This window comes from Castor canadensis, chromosome 17, assembly GCF_047511655.1.
Source record: "Castor canadensis chromosome 17, mCasCan1.hap1v2, whole genome shotgun sequence".
Taxonomy (NCBI): Eukaryota; Metazoa; Chordata; class Mammalia; order Rodentia; family Castoridae; genus Castor; species Castor canadensis.
The window spans coordinates 880247-905255 of NC_133402.1; the positions used below are offsets into that span (position 1 = coordinate 880247).

Consider the following 25009-nt stretch of genomic DNA (forward strand, 5'->3'; position numbering starts at 1 on the left):
AGAGGCAGGGGTCTTTGGGACCTGCCCTTTGGGCAGAATTTCCTCTATTGGGCTGCTTTGTCCTAAGACTAGGGCTGGCCTGGAAGGGTCTCTGGGGCCCGGGCTGCCCAGTGACTGAGGATCTCAGGGCAGCAGCTGCTGAGTGCCCTTCCACTGTCTTGTCCTCATCGCAGGCTCGAGAAGAGAAAGAGGAGGGTGTGGGTCCCTTGCGTAGGTCCTCAATTTCTCTCGTTGAGTAATGGGGTGGTTACTGGGCTCTGGGTGCAGAGGGCGTTCTGGGCATAGTGAGGACACCTGGTGCCTGAGGGAGTCCTGTCTCCCTCCTCACCGGTGCTACTGCCCAGGAGCTCTGGAATTTACACCATTGCTGAGAGGCCAGGCTTGTTCTCCCCTCCCCTCTTGCCCATGGCCTGGGTGGAGCCCCTAATGCTGACCTGGCAGACTGAGGAGCAGCCAGATCTGGGGCATCAGTGCTGGGAGGGGGTTGGAAAGGACCAGAGTCACCCAATCTCATCAGCATACGCTGGACAAAGCCCTTGGGGCAAATACATTGGCCAAGTGTCTTTGTAAACCGTGGTTCTTTAAGGAGGCCAACAGGGAGGACCTGCCCCAGGGACCATCCTGAGGACTAAGAGTCACCTGTTCTCCCCACACACCCCTTGGCTCCCTTAAGACAGATGCCCACAGGTGCCCCACAGTGCCCTCTGTCCATGGCGAGCCACCTACTATGTCTCAGTGACAAAGGAACAGACCCTGCCCCTGGGCCCACCTAGGCCAGGCACCTATAGGAGCTGGCCTGCCCTGGTGAGGAGACAGAGGCTGCCCTTGGCCTCTCGGCACAGAGCCTGGGGAAGAGACCAGTATGAGCAACACAAGGTGAGTGATGAGGCCTGAACCTGGATCCCAGCCCCCACCTGGGGGCCCACTGCAAAACACATCCTCAGCTGAGGTCCATGAAGTTCACCCCAGCCCAGCCTTGGGCTCTGCTGCCACCAGCACCAAAGTGACTCAAGGCCCAAGGTCCCCTTGGGACTCAGTGCCAGGCAGCACAACCACTGGCCCAGACCATGGCCCGAGATGACTCCCACCGCCCACTTTTCCCATGAGGGGGAAATAAGTAGATGGGGGTACAGCTCAGTGATAGAGCACTTGCCTAGCTTGTGCAGGCCACGGGTTCCATCCCCAGCGCGCACACACACACACACAAAGGCACCTTGCATGTCTTGGGCCTATCATGCCGAGAGGTTTCAGCTATGGGATGCCTCAGTCTTCACCAAGCCCTGGCTGCCTGCTGGACCATCTCCCAGTGCTAGGGTCTGGTTCTGCTGGGGGAGCCCTGCTCTTGGCAGGTGGAGAGCACAGACTTCAGAGCCAGAGTCACTGACGAGCCCCAACTCCTCAGTTTTGGAGGAGACCAAACCTGGTGGGAAGTGTGCATACAACCCTATGGAAATTAAGATTGGATAAATGTGGGAGGTCCTGAGGTCTCCAAGGCATGGCCCTGCCCTGCTAGCCACTCCACCTGTCCACCCCTCTCCCCAACCCCAGGTGTGGCCACACCTGCAGCTTGGACTTCTCCTTTCTTTATCTCTGATCAAGATAAAATGCTGGGGTCTCAGTGGGGCTGGGGAGGGGATACTGTGAGCACCAGGGGCCAGCTCCTGCCGCTCCTCAATGTCCTCTAAGCACTTTTCTCGAGTATAACAGAATCCATGTTCCATGTAGATAATGCAGAACCACAAAGCATAAAGAAAAAGCAAGCAGAGTCAGGTGTGGTGGTACATACCTGTAATCCCAGCTACCCAGGAAGTGGAGATAAGAAGATCCTGGGTTCAAACTCAGCCAGAGCAAAGTTAGCAAGACTGTTGGAAAAACGAAATACAGAAACAAAAGAGCTGGGGGCATGACTGGTGCCGAAAGCCATGGGGTGGGAGAAAGAAAAACAATCCAGGTACCTGCCCAGCTGAGGGAACTGCTAACACCTCCAACAAGAACCCAATTATCCCAGAGGACCCCACCTGTGGACAAGCAGTGTGGGGCTGCTCCCCAATTTAGGAGTTGGAGGCAGGTAAGGGTGCTACAGGCTGTTCCTGGGATGAGGGGACAATGCTGACCCCCACCCAGCTATCTGTGCCTAGCCAAGAGGAGGCCTTCATTCTTGTTAAAATCAGCTGCCCTCTGGTGCCAGCAGGCAGCATGGAATCACCTGGGAGCTTGTCGCCAGTGCAGATTCTCAGGCCACCTCCGCCTGCTGGAATCTGTGCTTTGATGCCACAGATGGCCCCAGCCTGATAAAGTAAGACCCACGCACCCTTCAGATGAAACGCAAAGAAGTGCGTGACGTCTCCTGGAACTCCCGACATCATCAAGCCCTTCTGCTCTTCCGCCATCATCCCCCGCAGTTTACTAGTGCAACCCCCATCCCAGAGACACCTCCACAGGGCCCCAGTGCTTGTTCCCAAGTGAGGACCTCTTCACTCCCCAAACCCTCCAGGGCTCTAGAAGGACCCCCCCCCCTCCTTGCTAGCTGCAAGACCCTCCACACTGGGGTCTGCCGCCCAGAGTGGACAGCGAGAGAATGGGTGGGTTCGCAGGCGGGGCGTCGGAGTCACTGTGCCAATGGGACAAGAATGCAGCCCATGTGCAAAGGTTCAGGGGAAGGTCCCAAGATAGGGTCCGGCTGGAGGTGAGCAGAGCTGGTGATGTAGTCCACGCCACGCCTACCACCTCCAGCGGCACGCGCCAGGCCCCCACCGCACGTGACCCGCCCCCCCCCCAGGTGCTCGCCCCGCCCCGCCTCCCCGCCGGCGCCCTGCAGCCCAGAGCCAGCAAACGTAGAGCTGGCGCACAGCTGAGCTGGAGGCGTTGACCCGGCCGGTGAGTGCGTGCGTCCCTGCCCCGCGCCCTGGCCAGGGTCCCGCGCAGGTCTGTCATCCTCTCCCGCGGTCTCAGCGCTCAGCCCCGCGCGCCCCGGCCGTGGCTCCCGCTGCTCGCTCCCTGCCTGCGGCGTGCCGTGGTCCCCACACGCTCTCTGGACACCCGTGGGGCCCACCTGCCGCTGCCCGGTGTCCCTCTTGCGTCCACACCCGGGCCTTGGACCTGCACTCCCCCCCCCACCTCTCCGCTCCCCTGCTCTCGCGGTCCGCAGGCCTCAACGACAGTGGCCACCCCGTGTGTCCGGCTCAGGACAGAAAGCACCAGGGGCCCCGATGGCCCCGCTCTGCTCACTGCGCCCCCGGGTCCGACCTCTCCACGGTGGGTGCCGCTGCAGACTCGCCTCCGGCTGCTGGAGGGGGCAGGAACGCTGGGCGCGCGGAAGGAGAGGTCCGAGGGCGCGGCACGGCGTCCTGTGAGATGGGGTCCCCGGCTGTGCGCAAGGACACGGGGGTGGCGGCAGCATGAGCTGCGAGACGGCGGAGTCCGGCTAGTGCCTGGGGCTGCGGCCTGGGGCGCGCATAGATGCGGTGCCCAGGCTCGGGGTTCAGGGGGGTACCTGCCCACACTGGTGGGGGCGGGGAATGCTGCGGGTGCCCCTGCCTGGTCATTTATTCACTGCACCCCATGTCACCTCCAACATGCCCTGGAAGGTTCACGGGCGTGCGGTCCCTCCCCTCCCACAGACCTGCGTGCTCCCAGGGTAGCGAGAGCCAGGAGACGCCCAAAGTTCGACAGTCGCGGCTGTTGTTAGCGTCTTCTAAAGAGGAGGCATCCCTGGGTAGCAGGGGTGGAAGCCTTGGTCAGAGGTGATCCAGCATTGGATCCACCATTGGTTCCCCGGAAGAAGTGGGCTGGGGGTGAAAGGTGATCTTAAAACGTGTTCCTGGGGTGTGACCCACCTGTCTCAGCTGGGGCTGTGGAGGACTTACCACCCTCCTGCACCCAACCAACCTCAGTTTCCCCTGGTAAGAGCATTCTGTCTCTGGCCCAGGCCACGGCAGTCAGGACAGTGGAGTGCATTTAGGGGAGGGGCAGGAGTGTGTGTGTGGGGGGGGTCACCATTGGACACAGAGGTGGGGCTGACCCTCTACAAACTGGAAGTAGAGGTCAGAAAAGTGCCCCTGTAAGAGGCTGGGATTGGGTGGTTGTCTGAACCCTCTTTGCTCCTGTCTTAGCACAAGGAGGGGCACCGGACACCTGCAGTTGCCAGAGAGGTGTCCTGTGCTGCTGTGTCCAGAGAGGAGAGCCCTGTGCTGCTCTGTCCACTCTGCAGCTCCCAGAGCTGTTCTGTTGTTGGGCTGGCCTGACCTCCAGCCACCAGGCTCAGGCTCTGAAGCCCATCCCTGTCCTCAGACCCCTGGGAAACCCCTGTTCCCCTTCTCCCAGGAGCTGGGAAAGACGCCTTTCCTCATGCTGGGGAGATGCTGGGCTGTTTGGGGTGACTTGTGGGAGCACTGCACAAAGCATCTTGCATACCAAGCTTATTTCATCGGTCCCATGACTTACGCACGATCCCACACCAGTTCTGGGGGTTTGGTGGGTGGGGTGGGGCCTGTTCCCAGTGCTCATGGTGGGCTGGCTGAGCAGCTCCTGTCTGGTAGGGGCTCTGGATGTGAAAGGCCCCATGGTCAGTTTCTCCCTAGCTGAATCTCCCCACAGTTGAAAGGGCTCAAGGGCAATTTTCCCATGAGTGTGTAGTTTTTGTGACTAAGAAGATTGCTCTTAGGAATAATGGCTCTTGTGGAATTATGTTCCAAGAGGCAGCCTCGGTGCTGGGGCCTATTTTGTTCTTTGCTGCTGTGAACTGTACCTGGGGGGTTGAGTATTTACAGGGATGGCAGAGGCAGGGGCTGGCAGCCTGCTAAGCCCCTCCTGGGCTCTGGGCAATGTGGAGCCTGGGAGCGGCCTCAGAAAAGCCCCAGAGGCTGAGAGCTACCAACAAGACAAAGAGCTTATTTGATTTAAGATCAAGTGTGCATTCAAGAGCTAGGAAGCCCAGGACCCTGCTGGGGAGGCCCTGATCCCTCAGCCTTCTCCCCTCCAGGAGTGGGTAGCCCACCTTCGGGGCTCACCTCAGGTTCCAGGAGGCAAGGGCTGGAAGCCCCTCCTTGATGTCTTGGTGAGCTGCAGTCCTCCGAAGCTGGCCTGTGTGTCCTGTTCACCTGGATTCACATAGCCCCCCGCCTGTCTCTAGACCTTGGCCCTTTTACAGTCTGTTCTTCACATACTGCCCAGGGAAGCTGTAAACGTTACTTTCGATGTTCAATTTAGATGTGGGAGGGGCTGTTGGGGGTTGGGTCCTGGGAGCAGATCCAGAGCAGCCTTTGTCTGAGTCCTCCAAGAGAGGCCACTCCCAGCTAGGCACGAATGCCAGCTGAAGCCATGGGTGAGTGTGGGCTCCAGCTGAAGCCACCCTCGTCCCCAACCCAGGGACACTCTTTCAGCCCAGAGGGTCTAGAGAGGCATCAACAAGACTCCCAGCACTGTCTCACAATCCAGTCATCCCACAATGTTGACCTGAATCTTTTTGTTAAATAGGTCTGTTTGTTTTGTTTCATGGTACTGGGGATGGAACCCAGAGCCTCGAGCATGCTAAACAAGAGCTCTACCACTTGAGATACATCCCAGGTTTTGTCACACACCTCACAAAGGACCACAGCACACCAGCTGCTGGGATTCTGCACCCAGAGGCAGCAAGTCCAGGACTCTGGGCTGTCAGCTTTGTCTCTCTTGGGGGATTTGCACACAGGCTCTGTCTCTTCTGTCTTCTCTTTACTGATGGAAAGTTGTCATTGTCATGCCTTATGGGATTTCCATCTTGTCTCCAGCTGCCATACATTAGAATTTTCTTTTTTTTTTTTTCCCAATGCTGGGAATACAATCCAGGGCCTCACGCACACTAGGCAAGCTCTACACTGAGCTATATCCCCAGGCCAGGATTTCCCCTTTTTCATGACTGCAGCTCAGTGGTGATATTTAGGGTATTATGACTTCATCCTGTAAGGACAGAACTTAGGCCTATCCTGGAGAAGCCCGGCACCTGACATGCTCTCTGAAAGGCATGCCTTTGCCCTCCCCTTCATTTCTCGTAGCCTCTGCTTGACTTTCCTGTCTCTGCTGTGTTTAGATCCTTCAGCCTCTTCCAATGCACTGATTCTCTCTTCGACGCCATCTAGACCAATTGATCCTGACATTTGTGGCCATGGGGTTTTATAGTTGTTGTTAGTTTATTTAAGTGGTGGCCTTTTCCACACCCAAGATCTGTGGTTTTTAAGAGTAGACACCTGTTCATTTTATTCAAAGTCAAGTTTACTCCATAATATTTGTGCCTCACTGAGAATCCAGTATGTTCTAAGCATACTGGTTAAGTCATATTTTTATTTTACCTGAAAGAAATCTGCTAATCCATCTCCCCTTGTTGATTTTCTAGGTCATGTTTCTTAGCATTGGTGAGCCTCAAAAACTTGGAGTTTTTGGTGTGTGGTCTTATGGGGAGGGAAGTTTGCTTTTTGTCATTGGTGGGGATGTTTGTTCTGGGATCCCCCACTCTTGTCCCTTTTTCCCCTGTTCGGATTTCTTCCACCTGGTCCCTGGTATCCTCAGGGTCCAGTTCTGCCCTGGTAGCTGCTGGGGTGTTCCCTGTCTGTGGTGACTTGGGCCACTGCAGACCAGCTGAGTAGGCCCAGGCTCCAGGTCAGCACAGCTGACAGTCTGGCTCACACTGAGGGCTTCTGCAACACGGCTATGCCCTCTGGGTACTTGGTGCCTTGCTGGCCACCTGGCATCACTGAGCCCATGTGTCAGCACTGCCTGGTGTCCTCATCAGAGGAGGTGTTTATTTTCTCTCAAGCATCACCATCTTTGTGACGATGCCAAACATACAGAAAAACACAAAGTGATCTGACAGGCACCGACTCCCCCTCCCCATGCCTGTTGGGCTCTCCGTGAAGGAATTGCATCTGCCTCCTCCTCTCCTCCCTCTGGGCCACAATTCTTCCCCTGGCTCTGCCCCTCTGTGGGCTGCCAGGCATGTGCCCCTTGAAGGCTGTGTCCTCAGCCCTGTGTGCTTCCTTTAGCCGTCACCGTTCTGTGCATCCCGTGAGTCCACTCATCCAGGGTGTCCATGCAGTGTGGGGAGGACCCATGTCTACTATATTCCACACGGTGCCCTCAGCCTGGAGCTTAAGGAATATCTGTTATTGTTGTGGAGGGGACAGAACCCCATCCTGGCCAAGCAAGCAGCTGAGGGAGCCCATGCCCCAGAAGGTGCCCCAACATGTGTCCCTGGAAGCTGCAATGACAACACCCAGTCTGGTTATTTCCCAGGTTGCCATAGCCCAGCATCATCTGTCCAGGGATGGGCAGGCTGACCAACCACTGTCCAGGCTCAGGGACCTCTGGGGTCATTGCTGTTGCACAGACTCTCAGAACAGGCCCTGCTGGGGGATGAGCACTGCTTGCCAGGGGATGACATCCCTAGAGCCAGGTTGATGCCAACAGGTCCTCCTGCAGAAGGGAGGCCCAGCCCACTTCTGGGCACCACACATGCTGCTGGAATCAGTGGGATGTGACAGGTCTGCGGCAGCCGTAGCCTCTTTGCCTCCGTCCCTCTCCCTGTCCACCGGCTGCCTCTCCTGTGGTCTGGAAGCCCTGGGATGCTGATCTCCACTGGGCGTCTGTCACTGTCCTGCCCGGCTGCACCTCCCCCACAGGGATCTGAGAAGCCTCAGGGAGACAGTGCCGGATGGCCGAGGCCAAGCCGTGGGAGCCACGGGGGCGCAGGTCATAGGCCAGCCACTGCGGTATTGACAGACAGCGTACCTCTTGGCTGTGTCCCCACGGTGGCTGCTCCTTCCTCTCTGGGCTTGTTTTCCAAACAATTTGCTTAATGTGATTCCCGGCCGAGTTGAACATGACTAATGGTGTTTACCCGCTGCCGTCGAGCAGGCGGCCCGGGGACGGGTAGGAGGAAGGAATGCCTGGATGTGTCCTGCTCACCGCGTCCCCTTCTTCTTCCACAGAGGCGGACACCAGCTGGTGATTGGCCTCTGGCCGCTGCCATGGAGCCCCTGTTCCTGGCCTCCACATCCGGCTGGAATGCCTCAGCTGCCCCCAGAGCTGACCACAATGGAACAATGGCAGAGCCAGTGCCGTCAGCAGGGGCCCGGGCAGTACTGGTGCCCATCTTGTACCTGCTGGTGTGTGCCGTGGGACTGGGCGGCAACACGCTGGTCATCTATGTGGTACTGCGTCACGCTAAGATGAAGACGGTCACCAACGTGTACATCCTCAACCTGGCCGTGGCAGACGTGCTGCTCATGCTGGGGCTGCCCTTCCTGGCCACGCAGAACGCTGTGTCCTACTGGCCCTTCGGCCCCTTCCTGTGCCGCCTGGTGATGACGCTGGACGGCATTAATCAGTTCACCAGCATCTTCTGCCTGACTGTCATGAGCGTAGACCGCTACCTGGCTGTGGTGCACCCGCTCCGCTCTGCCCGGTGGCGCCGCCCACGGGTGGCCAAACTGGCCAGCGCTGCCGTCTGGGCCTTCTCCCTGCTCATGTCCCTCCCGCTCCTGGTCTTCGCCGACATCCAGGAGGGCTGGGGCACCTGTAACCTCAGCTGGCCGGAGCCCGTGGGGCTGTGGGGCACGGTCTTCATCACCTACACGTCAGTGCTGGGCTTCTTCGGGCCTCTGTTGGTCATCTGCCTCTGCTACCTGCTCATCGTGGTGAGGGTGAAGGCTGCAGGCGTGCAGGTGGGCTCCTCACGGCGGCGGCGCTCAGAGCGCAAGGTGACCCGCATGGTGGTGGTGGTGGTGCTGGTGTTTGTGGGCTGCTGGCTGCCTTTCTTCATCGTCAACATTGTCAACTTGGCCTTCACGCTGCCCGAGGAGCCGGCCTCTGCTGGCCTCTACTTCTTCGTGGTGGTCCTGTCCTATGCCAACAGCTGTGCCAACCCGCTTCTTTATGGCTTTCTCTCCGACAACTTCCGCCAGAGTTTCCGGAAGGTCCTGTGTTTCCGTCGGGGCTATGGCACAGAGGACGCAGATGCCATAGAGCCACGGCTGGACAAGAGTGGGCGGCCTCAGGAAACCGTACTGCCCTCACGCAGTTGTGAGGCCAACGGTCGCATGCAGACCAGCAGGCTGTGAGGAGTCACGGGGAGCACCCGGCTCTTATGGGGCCTCTGTGATGTTGTCCTCTGGGATGTGGAGGTGTGTGAGATGCCCCCCACTCCAAGCCTAAGAGTTGGACTCTCGGTGGTAGCATAAAGACAGGGCTGTCTGGGGCCAGGTGATGAGTGGACATGCCCTGTGGTGTGGCAACTGACAGTAACTCCTGCCATCCTTTCTGCCAGGCCAGGATCTGGGGGTTGGAGGAGAAGGGTGTGACAGGCTCAACACCAGGAGGGAACTCAACCCCAGAAGTGCCTGGGCATCTCCACCCCATCGTGGCCTGGTCCTTGCCAGCCTCCCACACCAGGGGAGCAATTTTCCAGAAGGCCAGCTGGGGCAAGAGGCTCTTCCTGACCACTGGTGTGAACTGGTGACCACCCGCACCAAAGCCGTGCTGGACCTGCCTGGTCTCCACTAGTTGCATGCACCCCTCGTTGTGTGAGCTCTGTGTCATCTGGTCAGTGTCCAAGTGCTGCTCTGTAGAATTAAAGATGCCCCAAATGTGCTTGGTTGCAGCCTCTGCTCCACAGGATTTCCAGGGGCTGGACAGCCGCACCAGCTTCACAGTGGCCCTGCAGCTGTGTTGACTTTGGAGGCAGCAGGTGCCAACCTACACTGACCCTGGGATTGCTAGGGTCCACTGGAATCCCAGAGGAGACACTGCTTCAGGGCCTTCACCTGCCTGTCTGCCTGCCTGCCACCCACCACCTTGACTGTCCACTGTGCAATCACTGTCCAAGTGAGGTGAATGAACCCAGGCTCCACAGTGCAGGGGGTGGGGGGCAGGCATAGGGACATTGCTTTTGTCTGAGCCTCCCAGGAAGGAGAGATACAAGGGGCAGGGGCCCCATTGGAGGTGTCCCTGAGGGCACCTAAAGGAGCCCACAGTTTCATGCAGAGCCTCTGGGCCAGGAGAGAGAGCAGGCCGAACAGACGGCAGCGGGAAGCTCCCTCCCAGTGTAAATAGCAGAGGCTGGGAAGAGGGCTGGATGGATAGCACTGTGTAGGGACTATAAATGGTGGTTATCAGTCCCTGGGGAATCTGGCCAGCCCAGTACTGCACTCCCTGCCCACCCATCCCTGAAAGCCCCCACTTCCACATCTTGCTGAGGTCCCCAAGGTACCTCAGCCATCTCTGAGGCTTCAGAAAGAAGTCAATTCTGCCAGACTCTGCTATGGGGCAGCCCTGGTCTGACTGGGTCCCCCAGAAGGTACACAGGGGCCAGGCCAGTGGGATAGGCTAGGAAGAGCTGAGGTTATCTGCTGGGTTTCAGACAAAAATGACCCCCAGACAGAACCAGGCCTGGAAGCCTGTTCTGTGCAATGATGGTGCTCATGTTTGACAGACAGCTCCCCGAATAAATTAGAGAATAAATGTTTGATTCTTTCCCAAAGCAAATACTGTTCCTGGAGCAGAATGAAGTCAGTGTAAACAGGGGCTTTTTGGTAGGTGCTAGGCCTTCTGGCCCCCAGCCCCAGCCAAGCAGAGCCAAGCCTAGAAAAGACGGGGTGGGGGTGACTCAATCTGGCTGGAAGTGGGGATCAGGGATGGTTACAGGATAAGACAGGTGGCTAAATGGTTCAAAAAAGGGTGGGAGTTGGCCCTTTCTGGGATCATTGTGGCTCCATGTGGTTCCCATGGAACTCTGCCTGAGTCTCCAGGAGTTAGGAACAGAACTCACTCTGCCCACCAAGGCCAGCATCCCAAGTGAGGGGAGCGGGGGTGGAACGGTCTGCTCAAGGAAAACCAAGGCCAGTTCATGCTGAACCCCCACCCCAGTTGGCTCAGGGGAGTGAGCAGGGGGCCCTGAAGTCTCAGCTCCTTGATTTGACATGGAGAGCTTCTCCCCAGGCCGAGGCAGCCTAGAGTGCCCCATGGGAGAACAGCTGTGTGCATGTGTGTGTCCTGTCCATGGAGAGATGGTCAGTGCCTCTTACAGGAGGAAACTGAGTGACATCATGATGGATGCAATGTGCTTCTCAGGATGGCCCTGCGCCTAGGGGCACCCTGCTCTCTACCTCAGGCCCTGTGTGGCCTGCAGCACTGTCCAGGCCCCAGCTCTAGGGACCCTGTTTCCCTCTGTCCCACACACCAGCCTCACAGCCCCATGTGCCTACAGTCTGGCTACCTGGCCACACATGGCTCACCTGCACACCTTTGGTCACAGCTTCACTCTGGTCAGGTGCACACACTCCCCAGACCAAACCCGAGCAGCATAGGTCCTCTCTGGTAGCTTCAACCATGCTGACTCCAAGGAGGGAGGAGGAGACAATAAACTCCTGGTGGTGCTCCCTGACAGCTGAGCCTGATCACATCTTGCTGCCCACAGCCCCTGGCCTGGCAGACACCTAGAAACACAGCCATGTGTGCCTGCCATGTGCCCACCTGAGGTGTGGCCCTATGATCCAAAGCTGAGGTGGATGCAGAGGGAACAGCACCTGTGAAGATGCAGGAGCTCTCTGTCTTGGAATGGAGTGGGAAAAAGGAGCAGATGCAGCCTGGCCATGCTCCAGGGGCTTCATCACAAGCCACAGCAAGGAAGGATGGGCCACAGGGACACTAGCCAGAGGACAGGAGAGATCAGAGGAGGGAATCACCCAACATGAGCCTGATATGGACAGCATACAGAGGGCAGGCCACCAGGGACAGGCAGGTGAATGAGTGGGGTGGGGCCAAGGGTGTTGATAAGGCAGACCATGGTCATTGGGGAGGTGGGGGAAAGGGGATTCCTGCTTAGGGAACAAGGCAAGGAGACACCCCAGAATGTTCCCAGGACCTGTGGGATGTTCTCAGAGTTTCTGCACACCAGGGATGTGACTTGGCTGGTATGCACAGAAGCACCTAGGGAACACAGAGTAGGCGATGAGGATCCAGACACACCACGGGCACCTGCCGGGAGCCCTGAACAGCTTCAAGGGAGCTGGGCTGCCCCCACCCACATCACCACTGTGACTGAGAGGCTGTGGGTGGGTAAGGACTCTAGGAACCACAGGCCACCACCATTTTGAGCCGCCGGGGGTTGCAGGGGTGGCAAAGAGCAAACATCCTGGGGCGGGGGGGGGGGGCACGGCAGTGACCTGCTTTATGGGCTCTCTGTGCGCATCAATAGGTTTTATTGGCTGCTGGGCTCCAGCGACTCACAGAGTGACCTTGCTCAGGAAATCCGGCCTGCAGGGCAGGGACTAGGACAGGGAACAGGAGGTGTCTGTTTGCTGGGTGGGGTGGGGTGCAGACTGAGAAGGGTGGGTGATGAGGAAGCAGCCCCCAGGCAGAATGGGTGTTGGTCCCCCATAACTGTGGGATCCAAGGCTCATCTCGAGGCTGAGCAAGGCTGGGGTGGCAGCCCGGTGGGCAGTGACTCCTCCCCGCCCACTACCCTCATCTGCGGGAGCATGGTCAGGGTGTCCTGGGTGGGTCCAAGGAAGGATGAGGAGGGGCTGCCCATCAAAAGGTAGCCTGGGGGAGGGGAGGACATTGGCAGCATGTTGCCATTATAGCTGTCACTGGGCCAGGGCCTGGGAACACTGATGCCTCCCACCAGGTGGGACCCCACGGGTAGGAGCCAGGCAGAAGGACACTGTGGGGTCCCAGGGAGCCAGGCTGGGGATGTTTGCTCATGTCTCTCTCATGCCCCTCTGGGACCCTGGGGCCTCATCCCGTCATGGGAAACAGGTGCCACTCAATTCCAATAGTTTGTAATAAAAGGAAGTTGGCTGGCAGCTTGTCCACCCTGGGGGGAAGCCTAGGGAACAGGCTCATCAGAACCTAGAGATGGAGGGGCCGGTGATGGCCCATCTGAGAGAGCAGAGACCTCTCACGGCCTCTTCCTGTCTGCCCGCCCTTCCATACTCTGCAGGACTGCTCAACTGGAAGTAGTTGTAGGGGGCCCATTAGATCAGTGGTCAGTGCAGGGCTGTGGGAAAGTCCAGATGGGGTGCGCAAATTGGGGACACCCAGCCCCCCCCACTCAAGTCAGTGCTTGTGTGGTCATTGAGCCTGAGTGGGTGGTCAGGGGTGGGGGTGCCAGGAGCTTTCCCATGAGTCAGGGCTCTGGTCTCCCACCCTTACCTGCCATCTGGACCTGTCTCCCTCCCACAGGGACTGGAGCTGTGGGAAAGAGTCACTGGCCAGACCTGTGCCCTCAGAAATGTGTCCCTTCATTCCTAACTTAGCCCTCTGGGATTGCATCAGAGTCCCTGGAACGAGGCAGAGGTCCTGTGATGGGGCTGCTTCTCCTGCCCCCCACCTGGCTATGGCTTCCTTCCCCCCAGCCTGGCGATGCCATTTCACTTCTCCGGGGATCTGGCGCAATGGAATCCAGTGTATTTGCCCTTCGGTGGCTGATTTTTTTCAGGTAGCATCACGTCCTCAAAGTTCATCCAAGTTGTAGCAGGTGTCAGAATTTCCTGAATGATAGGCTCTCCATCATACCTGGGCACCGCCTTTGTCATCAGTGGACATTTGGAATATGTTTGCTGTCTTTGTGCTTCATAAAAATTTATAAGGAGCAGAAATCACTGTAGAATCTTCTTGTGTGTTCAATCCAACAGGTTCTTGTCAACACTATTTCTACATAGCTTTAAAGAAAGGGTTGCCTATATAATAGGCAAAAGGTAGACACCACCCAGATGTTTAGTGGCAAATGTTGGGTGCACAAATGTGGAGTATTACTCAGCAGTGAAAAGAAACAAATCTCTGACAACTGCTACAAGGAGGAAGCTCTGAAACACACTTGATAAGAGAAGCCAGCCCCCGAAGGACAGGTGTTGTGTGATCCTGCTTACACGAGGTGTCCAGAACAGGCAGATCTACAGGGACAGGAGGCTGGGGAGGGAGTGGATCAGCAGCCTGGTGCACACAGACTCCTGGGGGTGTGAAATACATTAGGAGCGTGACAGAGGTGGTGACAAAAGCACTAAATGCTACCCGGCTGTTCACCTCAAAATGGAAAATTGCATATTGTGAGAATTTCACCTAACGATCTAAAATTGGATTTTTATTGGAATTCCAGTCAGCTGAAAAATCAATATGGAGTGACCTGCTCCCCAGATATCACAGGGCTGTCCGTGTATTTGCATTTTCCTAATTTTCTCCTTGTGGAGGCAGCAAGAACATTCCTGATGAAAGCTGAGTCTGCCCAGCTGGGGGCCTGGGTGCGGTGGAACTGCTTCCTCCCCTCCCTTCTTCTAATTGCTCTGACACCAGCAAGGTTACCATTGATTTTCCGTCTCCAGCCTCTTCTCTGAGGAACGCCCTTATCACCCCACCAGGCTTTGCTGAGTCCCTCTGGCTTTTATCACTTTGCAGGGAATCAAATTGTGACTTTATCTTGTGCTCTTCCACTTCTCAGTCATTTTTTAAGATAAATAAGCTGGGAGTGGTTGGTAGGACACAGCGCTGCTGGCAGTGGCCCCTGGCACATCCCCAGGAGTGTGATGATGCTCTTGGCCGGGCGTCCCCCACTGGGCTCTCTGAGAACTTGCGTCTCGATGGCAGTCAGAGTTTATCAGCTGCCCTTTGCGGCCTCCCAAAGGGTGAGGCCTCCTGCCCTGGTAATGCCTGTGCTGCAGCCTCAGACTTAATATGGTTCTGTGCTGGTGCCTGCAGATCATGGAGACATTTGTTCCTGTTGTGGGAACAGGTGAGGCTCCAGGGAGGAGGTCTCAAAAAGAAGGAGGCCTCCACCTGTCCCTTGGGTACCAGACTCGTGATGTTGCAAAAGAAAACAGAATCTTAGGACGTATGAAGGTACTGACCAAGAGAGATAATTAGCAAAGCAAAGCAAAGAAAGGGCAGTAGATGGGCGCGGCATCTGAGAACAGAAGCACTGGGAGCTCTAAAGTCAGCAGTCTTTTTCAGAGGTGAAAAAGTGGGTTGGAGTTTGACTTAAACTTGCCTGAGGGTGAGTGGTCTCCTGTGTTCAGGACTCCTGGGGCATCCAGTCACTCCTGCGGTTACATTGTTTCCATATTATCATTTGGGCCCAGAGATACCAAGTCTGGTCAGTTTAGTAAATTTGTGTCATTGTGACATAGATGTGTGTTTCTCCTGAGCCTCCCATAAGCAAAGGATGCTCCTTCCAAGGCAGGTGTGCATCCTGGAGAGGGATCTTTTCATGTGGAAACACTTCTATAATCAAAGGAGTCATTGCACCAAATGTTTTTCCCCAGGATCGGAGACTGTCTTTAAGATACTCTTGCTGAGATTCCAGAGAATACGAATTATTTGGGCATGAAGGCAAGATGAGAGGGAGAGAGAGAGAGAGAGAGAGAGAGAGAGAGAGAGAGAGAGAGAGAGAGAAAGGGAGAGAGAGAGAGAGAGGCCTTTTTTTAAACTGCATGTTGTAGTTTGGTAGAGAACATGAAGCTTCAATAAGCAAAGAAAACAGTGCCTGTGTGCTTTGAATCAAGCTGTTCGTGAATACAGTGCTTATCTCTGAATTCCTGACTCCTGTTTCCCATTCCTCATTTCCACTGTCCTATCCTGCCTCACTCTCAGAGAGGCCCACCCGTCCCTCTGAATGGGCAGCTTGGCTGTGGACCCGCCTGGGACCCCCTGGTCTGTCTGGCTCCTCTAACTCCCGGCCCTGCAATGTGCACTTTCTGGGCTCTGTGGATCTAGGACTTTTTCTGGCAGTATTGCCTATACCCAGCAGCCCTGGCACTCTGCAATGATGGAGGCTGTGAACTCTGAGGCAGCTGGTCTGGGGCTGGGGAAGAGAACTACTGTCTGGGAGTCCCAAGACCCCCCTGCTCAGAGCCTGGTGCAGACAGCAGCTATGGACCCCCAAATCTCAAGCTTCTGCCCCACACAGGCCCTATCTGTGCTCTTCTCCTAGGGTGACCCTCCCGAGGAACTGCTCCCTAATTCTCCCTACCAGGTGTCCAAGTCCTCTGCCCTTCTGGGTCACCCCCTATGAGGCTCAGTCCCAGGCCCCTAAGAGCTACCAGGCCAGAGCCTGGCTTCATGATGTGAGGCTGAAGGAGGCAGAGTGGCCACTGTGTTGGGCCCTAGGTCATCAGACTCCTGGGTCTGGCACCCAGACCTAACTTGGCCCTGGGCAACGTTGGCTGTTGACCTTGCAGTTGCAGGGCCCCCTTGAAGCAGCTCTGGAGGCCCCAACAGAGACCCTGTGCTGGTCAGAGAAGTAGAGCCCACAGGGCAAGCTAGACAGAATGTGGGCTTCATGTGGGGTCTGCTGAGCTGGGCCAGAGCCTGCCCTTGCTTTATGACAAAGGCCTCAGCATCCAGAGGTTGAGTGACCACTGCATTTCGAATAGCAGGCCAGCTGGCTCCTGTGAGTGTCAGCCCTGCACCCTGGAGGTTCAGAGGCATCAGACAGTATACCTGGGGGTACACAGGGGGATGCAACTGGGACTCCTCTCCTGCCCAGACTGGCCCTCAGAATGTGGGGGATAGGGGTTTCCTGGAGGAGAGGGAAGGGAAGACCGAGATCTGAAAGGACAGAGGGAAGCCCATAGTCCTCCAGACCCCCTTGGGCCCTCTCCCTTCCTGTCTGGGCACCTTTATTTCTACGGGGAGCCCTCTCTACCTCCATGTTCCCCATGAGCACTCAGAGGAGGCTCTGATATGCCTGCAGGTTGCCAAGCACCCTGGGCGTGTCCAGTTATTACTCCCATCAGTGGACACAGGCCAGGGCTAAAGTGCAGTCTGAGCTCCACCCACCTACTGTTGTGGGTGGGGGCAGAGCCCGGCCTGGGCACCTGCCCCCACCCATGAAACCTGGGGTCTTCCTAGACCTGTTCAGAGCCCTCCTGTTTTTAGTGGGCTGTGGCTTCAGCCCAGGGCACCTGCCTGTCTCCATTCTGTCCTTGAATGTCTCAAGCCCCCAGGATCTCTGGACCTGTCCCCTCAGAACACAACAGGTGAGATTTGGAGGAAGGGGTTACTCAGGGTCCAGGTGGGCATCCTGGCTCCAGCTTCACACTCAGGAGGGATTGGAAGCTGCAGGCTGAGGCCTCAAGGTGGGGATAGGCTCCTCTCCCTGCAGACAGGCCTTTCATGGACAGCAAATAGTGGTCCCTCTAGTCCTGCCCCCGACTGCTGGCCTGCTGCCCAGAGAGGCCCCACTCCTGCTCCTGGACTTGGCCACAAAGACCTTCATGCATGCTGGGGCAGGGAGAGGGGCATACCCTCACTGCTGCCAGACACAGTCTGACCACGTGACCCTGACCAACCAGGTCTAAGCATGAAGTGACTCGCTAGGGTCTGATCCCAGGCTCTGGGGCACATGAAGATCCAATCTTCCTCTACAACCCAAATCCTTTCCAGACAGATGGGAGACCCCCTGTGAGTCCCAGAAAGTCAGGTCCTCCAGCACTCACCCATGCGTGTACCCCAGAGGTGAGACCCCCATACCTCCAATCCCCCACACCTTGTCACCTTCCCTTCCGCACCCCACCATCTGTTTCCTGCTAAAATGGTGCTTTCAGAGAGGGCCAGCATCCTCCTCTGACCCCTTTGGCCTCCCCCATACCCAACCAGCCCCACTAGGTGCTTGGAGACACTTGACAAGGAGCGAGCATCTGCGTGGTGATGGTGCCAGGTGTGACCCTTTATAAGCAGAACAGGTGAGCACTCACATCCCATGGAGAGGCATCCAGCCCACAGCCCTCAGCCCCTGTGGCTGTCCCATGAGGACAGGCCACCTGTCTGTGTGGCTCAAATGCTGCTGGCATCCATCCCACTCTAGGTCAGCAGGTCTGCAGGAGCAAGGACCATCAAGGGGCCATCAAGGGCCTGGCTGGCTACAGCTCAGCTGCTGGCGTGACCAGGTGGCCACTGAAGGTGATGTAGAGATCCCCGGGCTCACCGTAGATGGCACTGTCCCGGTCACGGTGGAACATGCGCACCCAGACAGTGCGGCCTGTGGTCAGCGGCAGCAGGAGGCTCTGAGCCTGCATGGCGCTGCGCTCGCTGGGTTGCGCATACAGCACAGCCGTGGGCTGCTGGTCCAGCATGATGTGCAGGTAGGCCTCCTTGTAGTTCCAGGTGTGCACATGCAGGTTCAGGAAGTAGATGCCAGGCACCTTGCAGCGGAAGCGGCCAGCGGCCAGGTCAAAGGCACCATGCAGGTTCACCAGCTCAGTGTCAAAGGGCACTGCCTGGAAGCCATCAGTGCTGTGCAGCCCCTCGCGACGGCCCACTGAGAAGGCCGCATAACTGTGCTGGCACAGGGCACCTGGGGGCCCTGCCTGCCCCTTCTGGCCTTTGTGGCCCGGCCGGCCTCGAAAACCCTGTGGACCCTCCTTCCCGCTCCTTCCCGAACGACCTCTGATGCCTGTCTCGCCTTTCTCACCTGCAGGGGAACAAAAGCTTTGGGTCAGGTGGCCTGGCCTCCCCTCCCCTTCCAGGCCAGCCATGCCTAGGTCAAGGGTTTGAGCTCCACAGTCACACTGGCTGTGACCTCAGCTCTCCCAAGCCTTGGTTTCCTCATCTGAAAGGTAGGCGCTAATCTGCCCCTCAAATGGGCAACGAGAAGACACTCCCTAAAGGTGTGGCTGTTCTGAGGCTTGTGGCAAAGGTGGTCACTGTGGGGACAAAGGGAAATCAGAGCAGGCTGAAGAGGAACGGTTCAAGCTGGGCTCTGCAGAGCAGGAGAGCTGGGAAGTCCTTATCCAAGTCTAACTTAAGCACGGCCCACTGTCCAGCCTCAGGACTATTTAGCCTCTGTAGAGGCGTCTCAGACCAAAGGGGCTTCTCGCCTGCCCACGGGCTCGCAGGGACACTGGCCACTTCCTTCCCAAGGGTCCCCAGCCCCACCTCGATTCACAGCCCCCCAGGATAGCTGCTTCCTGAGTGAGGAGCTAGAGCACGTGCAGGCGAGGCCTCTGTGGACACTCACCTTTAAGGATTGTGATGTCTATGGTGGGCCGAACACGGGGCGACTCCTCCCATGGGACCCCCTCGCTCACCCGGGCGTATGGGTGGGGGACGACAGCAGGCGGCCAGATTGGGCGGCAGCAATGCACACAGGGCCGCCTGGGCAGCCCCAAGCCCGGCCAGGCCCCTGCGGGCAGCACCAGCACCAGAACCATAAGAGTGGGAGCTGTCATCCCTGTCAGGCCTGGAGGAAGGAGGAGTCTGTAAAGGAGGTGCCCTGGAGCCCCCAAGGCTTCCCAGCAGCCTCAGCTGTACCCTTGCCTAGGGGACCCCTCAGATGGTCAGGGGCCTTGAAGGGCAGCAGTGGAGAGGCCAAAGCTGAGGCCTCGGGAGGGCTTCCCTCCCTGGGGGGTGGGAGGTGGTGGGGTTCCTAATCAGCTCTCCAAACCCAGGGCAGGGCAGGTCCTAGGGAGAGGGGTTTGGACTGCTTACAGGAAGGGCAGGCCTCCAAGACTGGCTCCCATGTGAGACCCTCCATGCAGCCTGACCTGGGCAGCCACAGAAGAGCCTTGGGATACTTGGGAGACTGTCCCTGTGGTCCCCACCCCAGATGGAGAAGGTGATCTGTAGCCTCCCAGTGCTGAGTTGCCCCTGTCCCCAGAAGAGCCTCCATGGGAAGGGCAGCCAGGGCATCGGGTACTCGTGAACCAGATGGGCTCTCGCCTGGCTCCAGCAACAGCTTTCCTTGACGACCCTGTGCCTCAGTTTCCTTCCTGGCAAGGCTCCCACAGAGGGGCATGCCTGAGGCCCAGCCATGGATGGACACCTGCCAGGGCAGTGTGCAGAGTGGGGTTCCTGGATTTTCCCTGCAGTCTGCCCCTTGGGCCTCCTCCTCCAGAAGCCCTCAGTGACTGAGGATCAAGATAAAGTCCTTCCTCTCACATTGTTTGAGACCCACCCAGGCTGTACACCTCAGAGCTGTACAGACCTGAACCCGTACCTGGCCTCAGTGGACCCAGAAGATCTTCCTAGGTTCTCCTAGGACTGTCCAGGAAACAGTCCTATAGGGAGACCTGTACCCGTGGAGCCCCAGCACATCCCTGGACCTCTGGGTCCCTTATGTCCCTATGCCTGCCCTAAACACAGATGTTCTGGGCTGAGCCTCCTCACTGTCTCTCTGCTGGGTTGAGGGGACCCAGGCTGCCCAGGGCATCGTGAAGACCACCCCCCCTCCGCCCACCGCTCCCTGTTACCGTCTCACAACAACGAGCACTGCTGCCTATCCGGCCCCACCACAGTACTGTCCCCAGCACTGTCAAAGAGACCTTTCATGCTTCCCGGGCGCCTGTGGCTTCCTTCGGTCCATCCAAGACCAACAGGCCCACGGCCAGCTCTGCAGAGCTTCCGTGCAGGATGCTTGCAGGGCCCCTCCATCCACCGCCTGGGCCACCCTCAGCCACTTGCCACAGGGTCTGTGAAGCTAGCCCATGACTCTTATGTCCCCCTGCCAGCTGTCCTCCATGTGCTCACGTATGATAGGTCTGGGGTCTGTGACATCTCAGGCTGGCGAAGGTGGGGTGATACCTCAGGCTGGCGTCTCTTCCACCACAGGAAACTGAGCCTGCTGCCTGTCTGGGGTGGTGAGACTGGGCCGGGCAGAGACTGGTGAGGCGGCTGGAGGCCAAAGACTAATGTGGGGAGCCCAGGCCAAGATTAGCTTGGCCACCAACCCACCTGGTGACGCAGAGCTCGTCTGGCCATGGACAAAGAGAGCCCTGGAGAGAGGAGTCTGGTCTACTCTGTGGTGTCTGCTCCCCCCACTCCTGTCTCTCAGGAGACCTCGGCATGAGACCAGCCTTTTAGGGGGTAAGGTTGAGCCCCTTAACAGCCCCTAGTAGAACACAGGGCAGGCAACTCCTGGGGCTCATTTTCTCTAAGGCTTGTCCCTACCTTGTCCCACCACCCCCAGGCAGCCAGTTGTTGGAGGCACCAGAGAACTGGGGTGGGCTGGCTCGACTTGGCCAGGGTCAGGCTCCACCCTCATCTCCCCCCCCAGCAGCCTGCCCCTCAGTGGCCAGGAAGGAGAGAAGGGCAGGAGACAATGAGGAGTCCGAGGGGTCCCATTTACGGTGCTTTGCTGTGGGTGAGCAGGGGTTGGTGAGAGCTGTGGGGGGCCTGGACTGCTGGCTTCAAGTGACAGCTCACACCAAGCTCTGCACCCAGGAGGAGCTAGTGGCCCCCTCTGGGAACAGCTGCGTTTGCCCACGGTGGACTATGGTGGCCCAGATGGAGGTGTGAAAATGGAGGCCTAGTCCAGTGACTGACTCACCACCCCTACCCTGCCCCTCAGCACTTCCACCCAGCTGGAAGTAGACAGCAGTTGAGGCCCTGGGTACTGTGTCCCTGCAGGAGCTGGGGGATAAAAGCAGGGCTTCTCTAGGGCTCTGGAGTTTTGAGACTCCTAGAGAAAGATGGACCCGTGGGTCCTAGCCTTGTTACCTCCCTGTGAAAAAGGCACCACTGTAGCTTAGAAGAGGCTGGAGGGTCCCCTGTAGTGGGCAAGACAGTGAATCCAGCCACTGGAGGACACTGCAGGCCTCAGCCAGCTACAAGTCACTGAGTCCCTCTCCTGGTGCCACCCCTCAGTACTCCCTGAAGCCAGCAGAGCTGTCGCTAAAGGAAATGGCCTGCAGTACACACCCTTTGGGGTGTGTGTTGGGGGGCAGCTAAGGACCCTCCACCAGACCTGTGGGGTGGGGTCCTCCTGGACTCTGCCTGGACATGAGGCTGGTGGGATGAATGCAAGCACACTTGGGCTCTGAGTGGAGGGGTCAGCGCCCACAGGGTGACTCAGCAGGGCAGGACAATGAGTCTCAGGACAGAAATAGCCCTGGCTCAGAGCGGCTGCCAGCATCTCCGTGACAACAGGGAGCAAGGCCCAGTGTCCCCCGTGGTGGACGCCCTGCAGCATCGTCGGGAGGGGGCTGTCTGTACCCCTCACTGCCCCCACCCCCAGGACCTCTCCACCCTGTGGAGCTGGGAACTTACGCCAGCAGGGGGAGGGGGGATAGACCCAGGCTCCAGGTATCGGGGCTCAGCACCCCAGGCATCAGCCCTTCTGCTGGCCAGGATCCTTGGGAAGGTGTTTGGGCAACCTGGATAACAGGGAGGTTCAGCAGGTGTCAGGATTGTATTATTAATGCCCAGGGCGTCCACGGTCCCTAGCCCGGCGTGGGCACCTGAGTGTGGACTGCAGGCAGCGGGGCCTGGGACCAAGGAAGAGTGAACCATGGCGTCTATAGCCAGGGCATTAGGGTCGATCTGGATCAGCCTCTTGCTGCTGGTGAGAGTGCGGCATGGCCAGGAGGCTTCACAGACAGGGAGACGAGACGAGGGTGTTCAGAAGGAAACCAAGGTTAACCCTCCCTCACATGCCAGGGCAGCGAAGTCCAGGCTCCACTGGACCATGCTATGGATGGAGCCCAAGACTGACTCCAGAGCACGGGGGTCACTGGCTGGTGATTAGTGGCCTGGGCTTCTGGGGAGGGGGTGACATGCTGAAGCTGGAAGACACCCCAGGATGGCATGGAACTCCTGAGAGCATCACCTGCATTTCCTTTGCCTTTGCCCTTCCTGTCCAAGAACACGGGCATGGGCCCAGTGTAGGCAGCGAGGCCAAAGGACAGCCCAATCCTCCTGCCCACTGTGGTGGCCTGAATTATCCCTGACTATTCTCCCTCTCCCTAGGACCCCAGAAGCTGGGGGTGGGGGGCCTTCCTGGAGCAAACTGTGCCTGATCTCCACTGCAGGTAGGCTCCACAGAGAGACCTCTGAGTGAGGGACTGGAAAGTCCCAGAGCCGGGAAGCCATTTGGTTAGGACAGGTGGTTCTGGTGATCCATCCAAGGGCCTCTGTATCTGATTCTGCATCTCCCTGGCTGGAGAAGCATCCTGGTCACCATGCAGCCTTTAGCCTCACCTCCAGGAACCAGGCCCTGGGAACATGGCTTACCTACCATGGGAGCCCAAGGGTGAGGCCACAGAAAGGTGGGGGGCTTCTCAGATGCACCTGAGCTGGGACACTCTGCACCTCATTTTCTTCAGCTGTAAAATGCGTGTGATGGCAGCCACATTGTCACGAGGCCTAAAGCCCTTAAAACGTGCAGCAGCTCAGAACAGCGTCTGGTCAGCAGCTCCCTGAGTCTGTGCACCCGAGAGCATCAGAGATAATGAGCATAACCCAGGACTGCATTGCCCCCCCCCCACTCCCAACCAGCCTGCCACCCTCCAGGCCAGCCTGGATAAGGGCCCTCAGCACTGATGGGCAGGTGCACGCAGAGCTGGCCTCAGCCTGGGAGCAATGATGGGTGCTGACAGGCAAGGCACAAAGAGCTATTATCTCAAGCCTCTTCATGGACACTTCCCCGGGAAAGGCCTGGGGATGAGCGGCCACCGGGGTGGGGCAAAGGGAGGAGGTGAGAGGCTCACTGCTGGTGGAGGCTGGGCAGGCACAACGAGGGGCCTCATCACCACCTGCCCCTCCAGAGAAGCTCCCCAGGCTGGTATGGGTTGGCTGCTCTGCCCACACCACAAACACAGAATGGGGGACACAGCATCCTGTATTCCACACCCCCAGCCCAACTTTCTCCTTGGCCCTGATATCCTCGGTGTCTGGAGGTAGAACCTCACCCCCAGCCTAGCTGTGAACCCCACAGGGCATCCCTGAGCAGAGCAGATGTTGCAGAGTGACCCTGTCTGGTGGCTTTTAATTTTTGGTACTGGGGTTTGAACTCAAGACCTCATTTTTGCTAGGGAATTGCTCTACCACTTGAGCCACACCTCCGGCCCTTTTTTTTTTTTTTTTTTTGCGGTAGCTGTATTTTGGATAGGGTTTCATGCTTTTTTGCTGGGCTCAGCCTGGACCAAGATTCTCCTACGTAAACCTTCGGTGTAGCTGGGATGACGGAGGCACACACCACCACTCCTGGCTTGTTTATTGAGATTGGTCATTGCAACTTCTTGCTTGGGCTGGGCTCAAACCTCAGTCTTCTCAATCCCTGCCTCCTGAGTAGCTGGGATTACAGGTGTGAGCCACTACGAGTGGCGATCAAGGGACTTTGCAGAGCTGTGTAGACAGGACTGGACTGTGTGTCCTGCAGCCTTTGCTCCCAGCCTCCTGCAGATAAGGTTTGGGGGGGGCACAGGCCCCATGTGTACCATGCATGGCCATGTGTGCATAGCTGTCAAAGCCTCTGAACCCCTGAGGGCCACACTGGGCCTCATATGTGGTGGCAGCATCCAGGGGGAATTTTAACAGCACAACAAAGAGCAAGAACAGGACTCCGGCTGTCACTGTGGTGACCAACAGCTGTTCCAAGTTGCATAGTTTCGTGGGAACAGGAGGTGATGTTTCTTGTTAGTCTGCACTGGAGGGAGGAGCTGCATGTTTCTCCCATCCTTGGATGTCCCTCTCCTGGGGTACCAGGGGCTGCTGTGTAAAGGCCCTGGGGCTGGGGTAGCTAGGTAGGCACCAGAGGCAGATGTCACGGGCTGACTTCCTGTCTGCAACACAGGGATAAGTGCTCCTCTCAAGGATTGCAACTCAGGCCTGGCAGCTGCATGGGAACCACCCCCACAGGAAGCAAGGAAGATGGGACTGCCTGAGCCACTCATGCTGGCCAAGGGCACCCTGACAAGATCCCACCGCACACAGGGCCAGGGCAGAGGGAGAGGGGCTGCCTCCATGGGCACCAGAGGCAATGTGTCCAGTGAGTTGAGGGGCCTGACCTAGGTGGACTCCTGAGAAGGCAAGTGGTTACCTGGTCCCCTCATCCCAGCACAGCCTCCTGTCCTGGTTCAGGACCTGTGTCTTGGCCTGCACTGCAGAAGTCAAGTTGCCTCCTCCAAGATGTCCTCTCTGTCCCACTGGTTTACACACAGCTGTCCACATCCCCACCGAGGCTGGGCAATGATTCCCAGGATCTCGGGCCTCCCAGGTCTCCTCTCACAGGTCCATGCCTGTAGTCAGCATGGGGAAAGTGAAATGGTAGGTG

The 25009-nt window shown here is 57.8% G+C and overlaps 2 protein-coding genes across 2 annotated transcripts; one reads left to right on the forward strand and one right to left on the reverse strand.

Moving 5' to 3' along the window:
* Positions 1 to 2826: 2826 nt before the first annotated feature.
* Positions 2827 to 11752, forward strand: Sstr5 (somatostatin receptor 5). Its single transcript, XM_074059007.1, has 2 exons — positions 2827 to 2877; positions 7959 to 11752. The coding sequence occupies exon 2, from the start codon at positions 7998 to 8000 to the stop codon at positions 9087 to 9089; it is 1092 nt and encodes a 363-aa protein (XP_073915108.1). The 5' UTR covers positions 2827 to 2877; positions 7959 to 7997; the 3' UTR covers positions 9090 to 11752.
* Positions 11753 to 17843: 6091 nt separating this feature from the next.
* On the reverse strand, positions 17844 to 19190 carry C1qtnf8 (C1q and TNF related 8). Its single transcript, XM_074060084.1, has 2 exons — positions 18980 to 19190; positions 17844 to 18433 (listed from the first exon to the last, which is right to left on the reverse strand). Exons 1-2 carry the CDS (start codon positions 19188 to 19190, stop codon positions 17883 to 17885), a joined length of 762 nt encoding a protein of 253 aa, XP_073916185.1. The 3' UTR covers positions 17844 to 17882.
* Positions 19191 to 25009: the final 5819 nt, after the last annotated feature.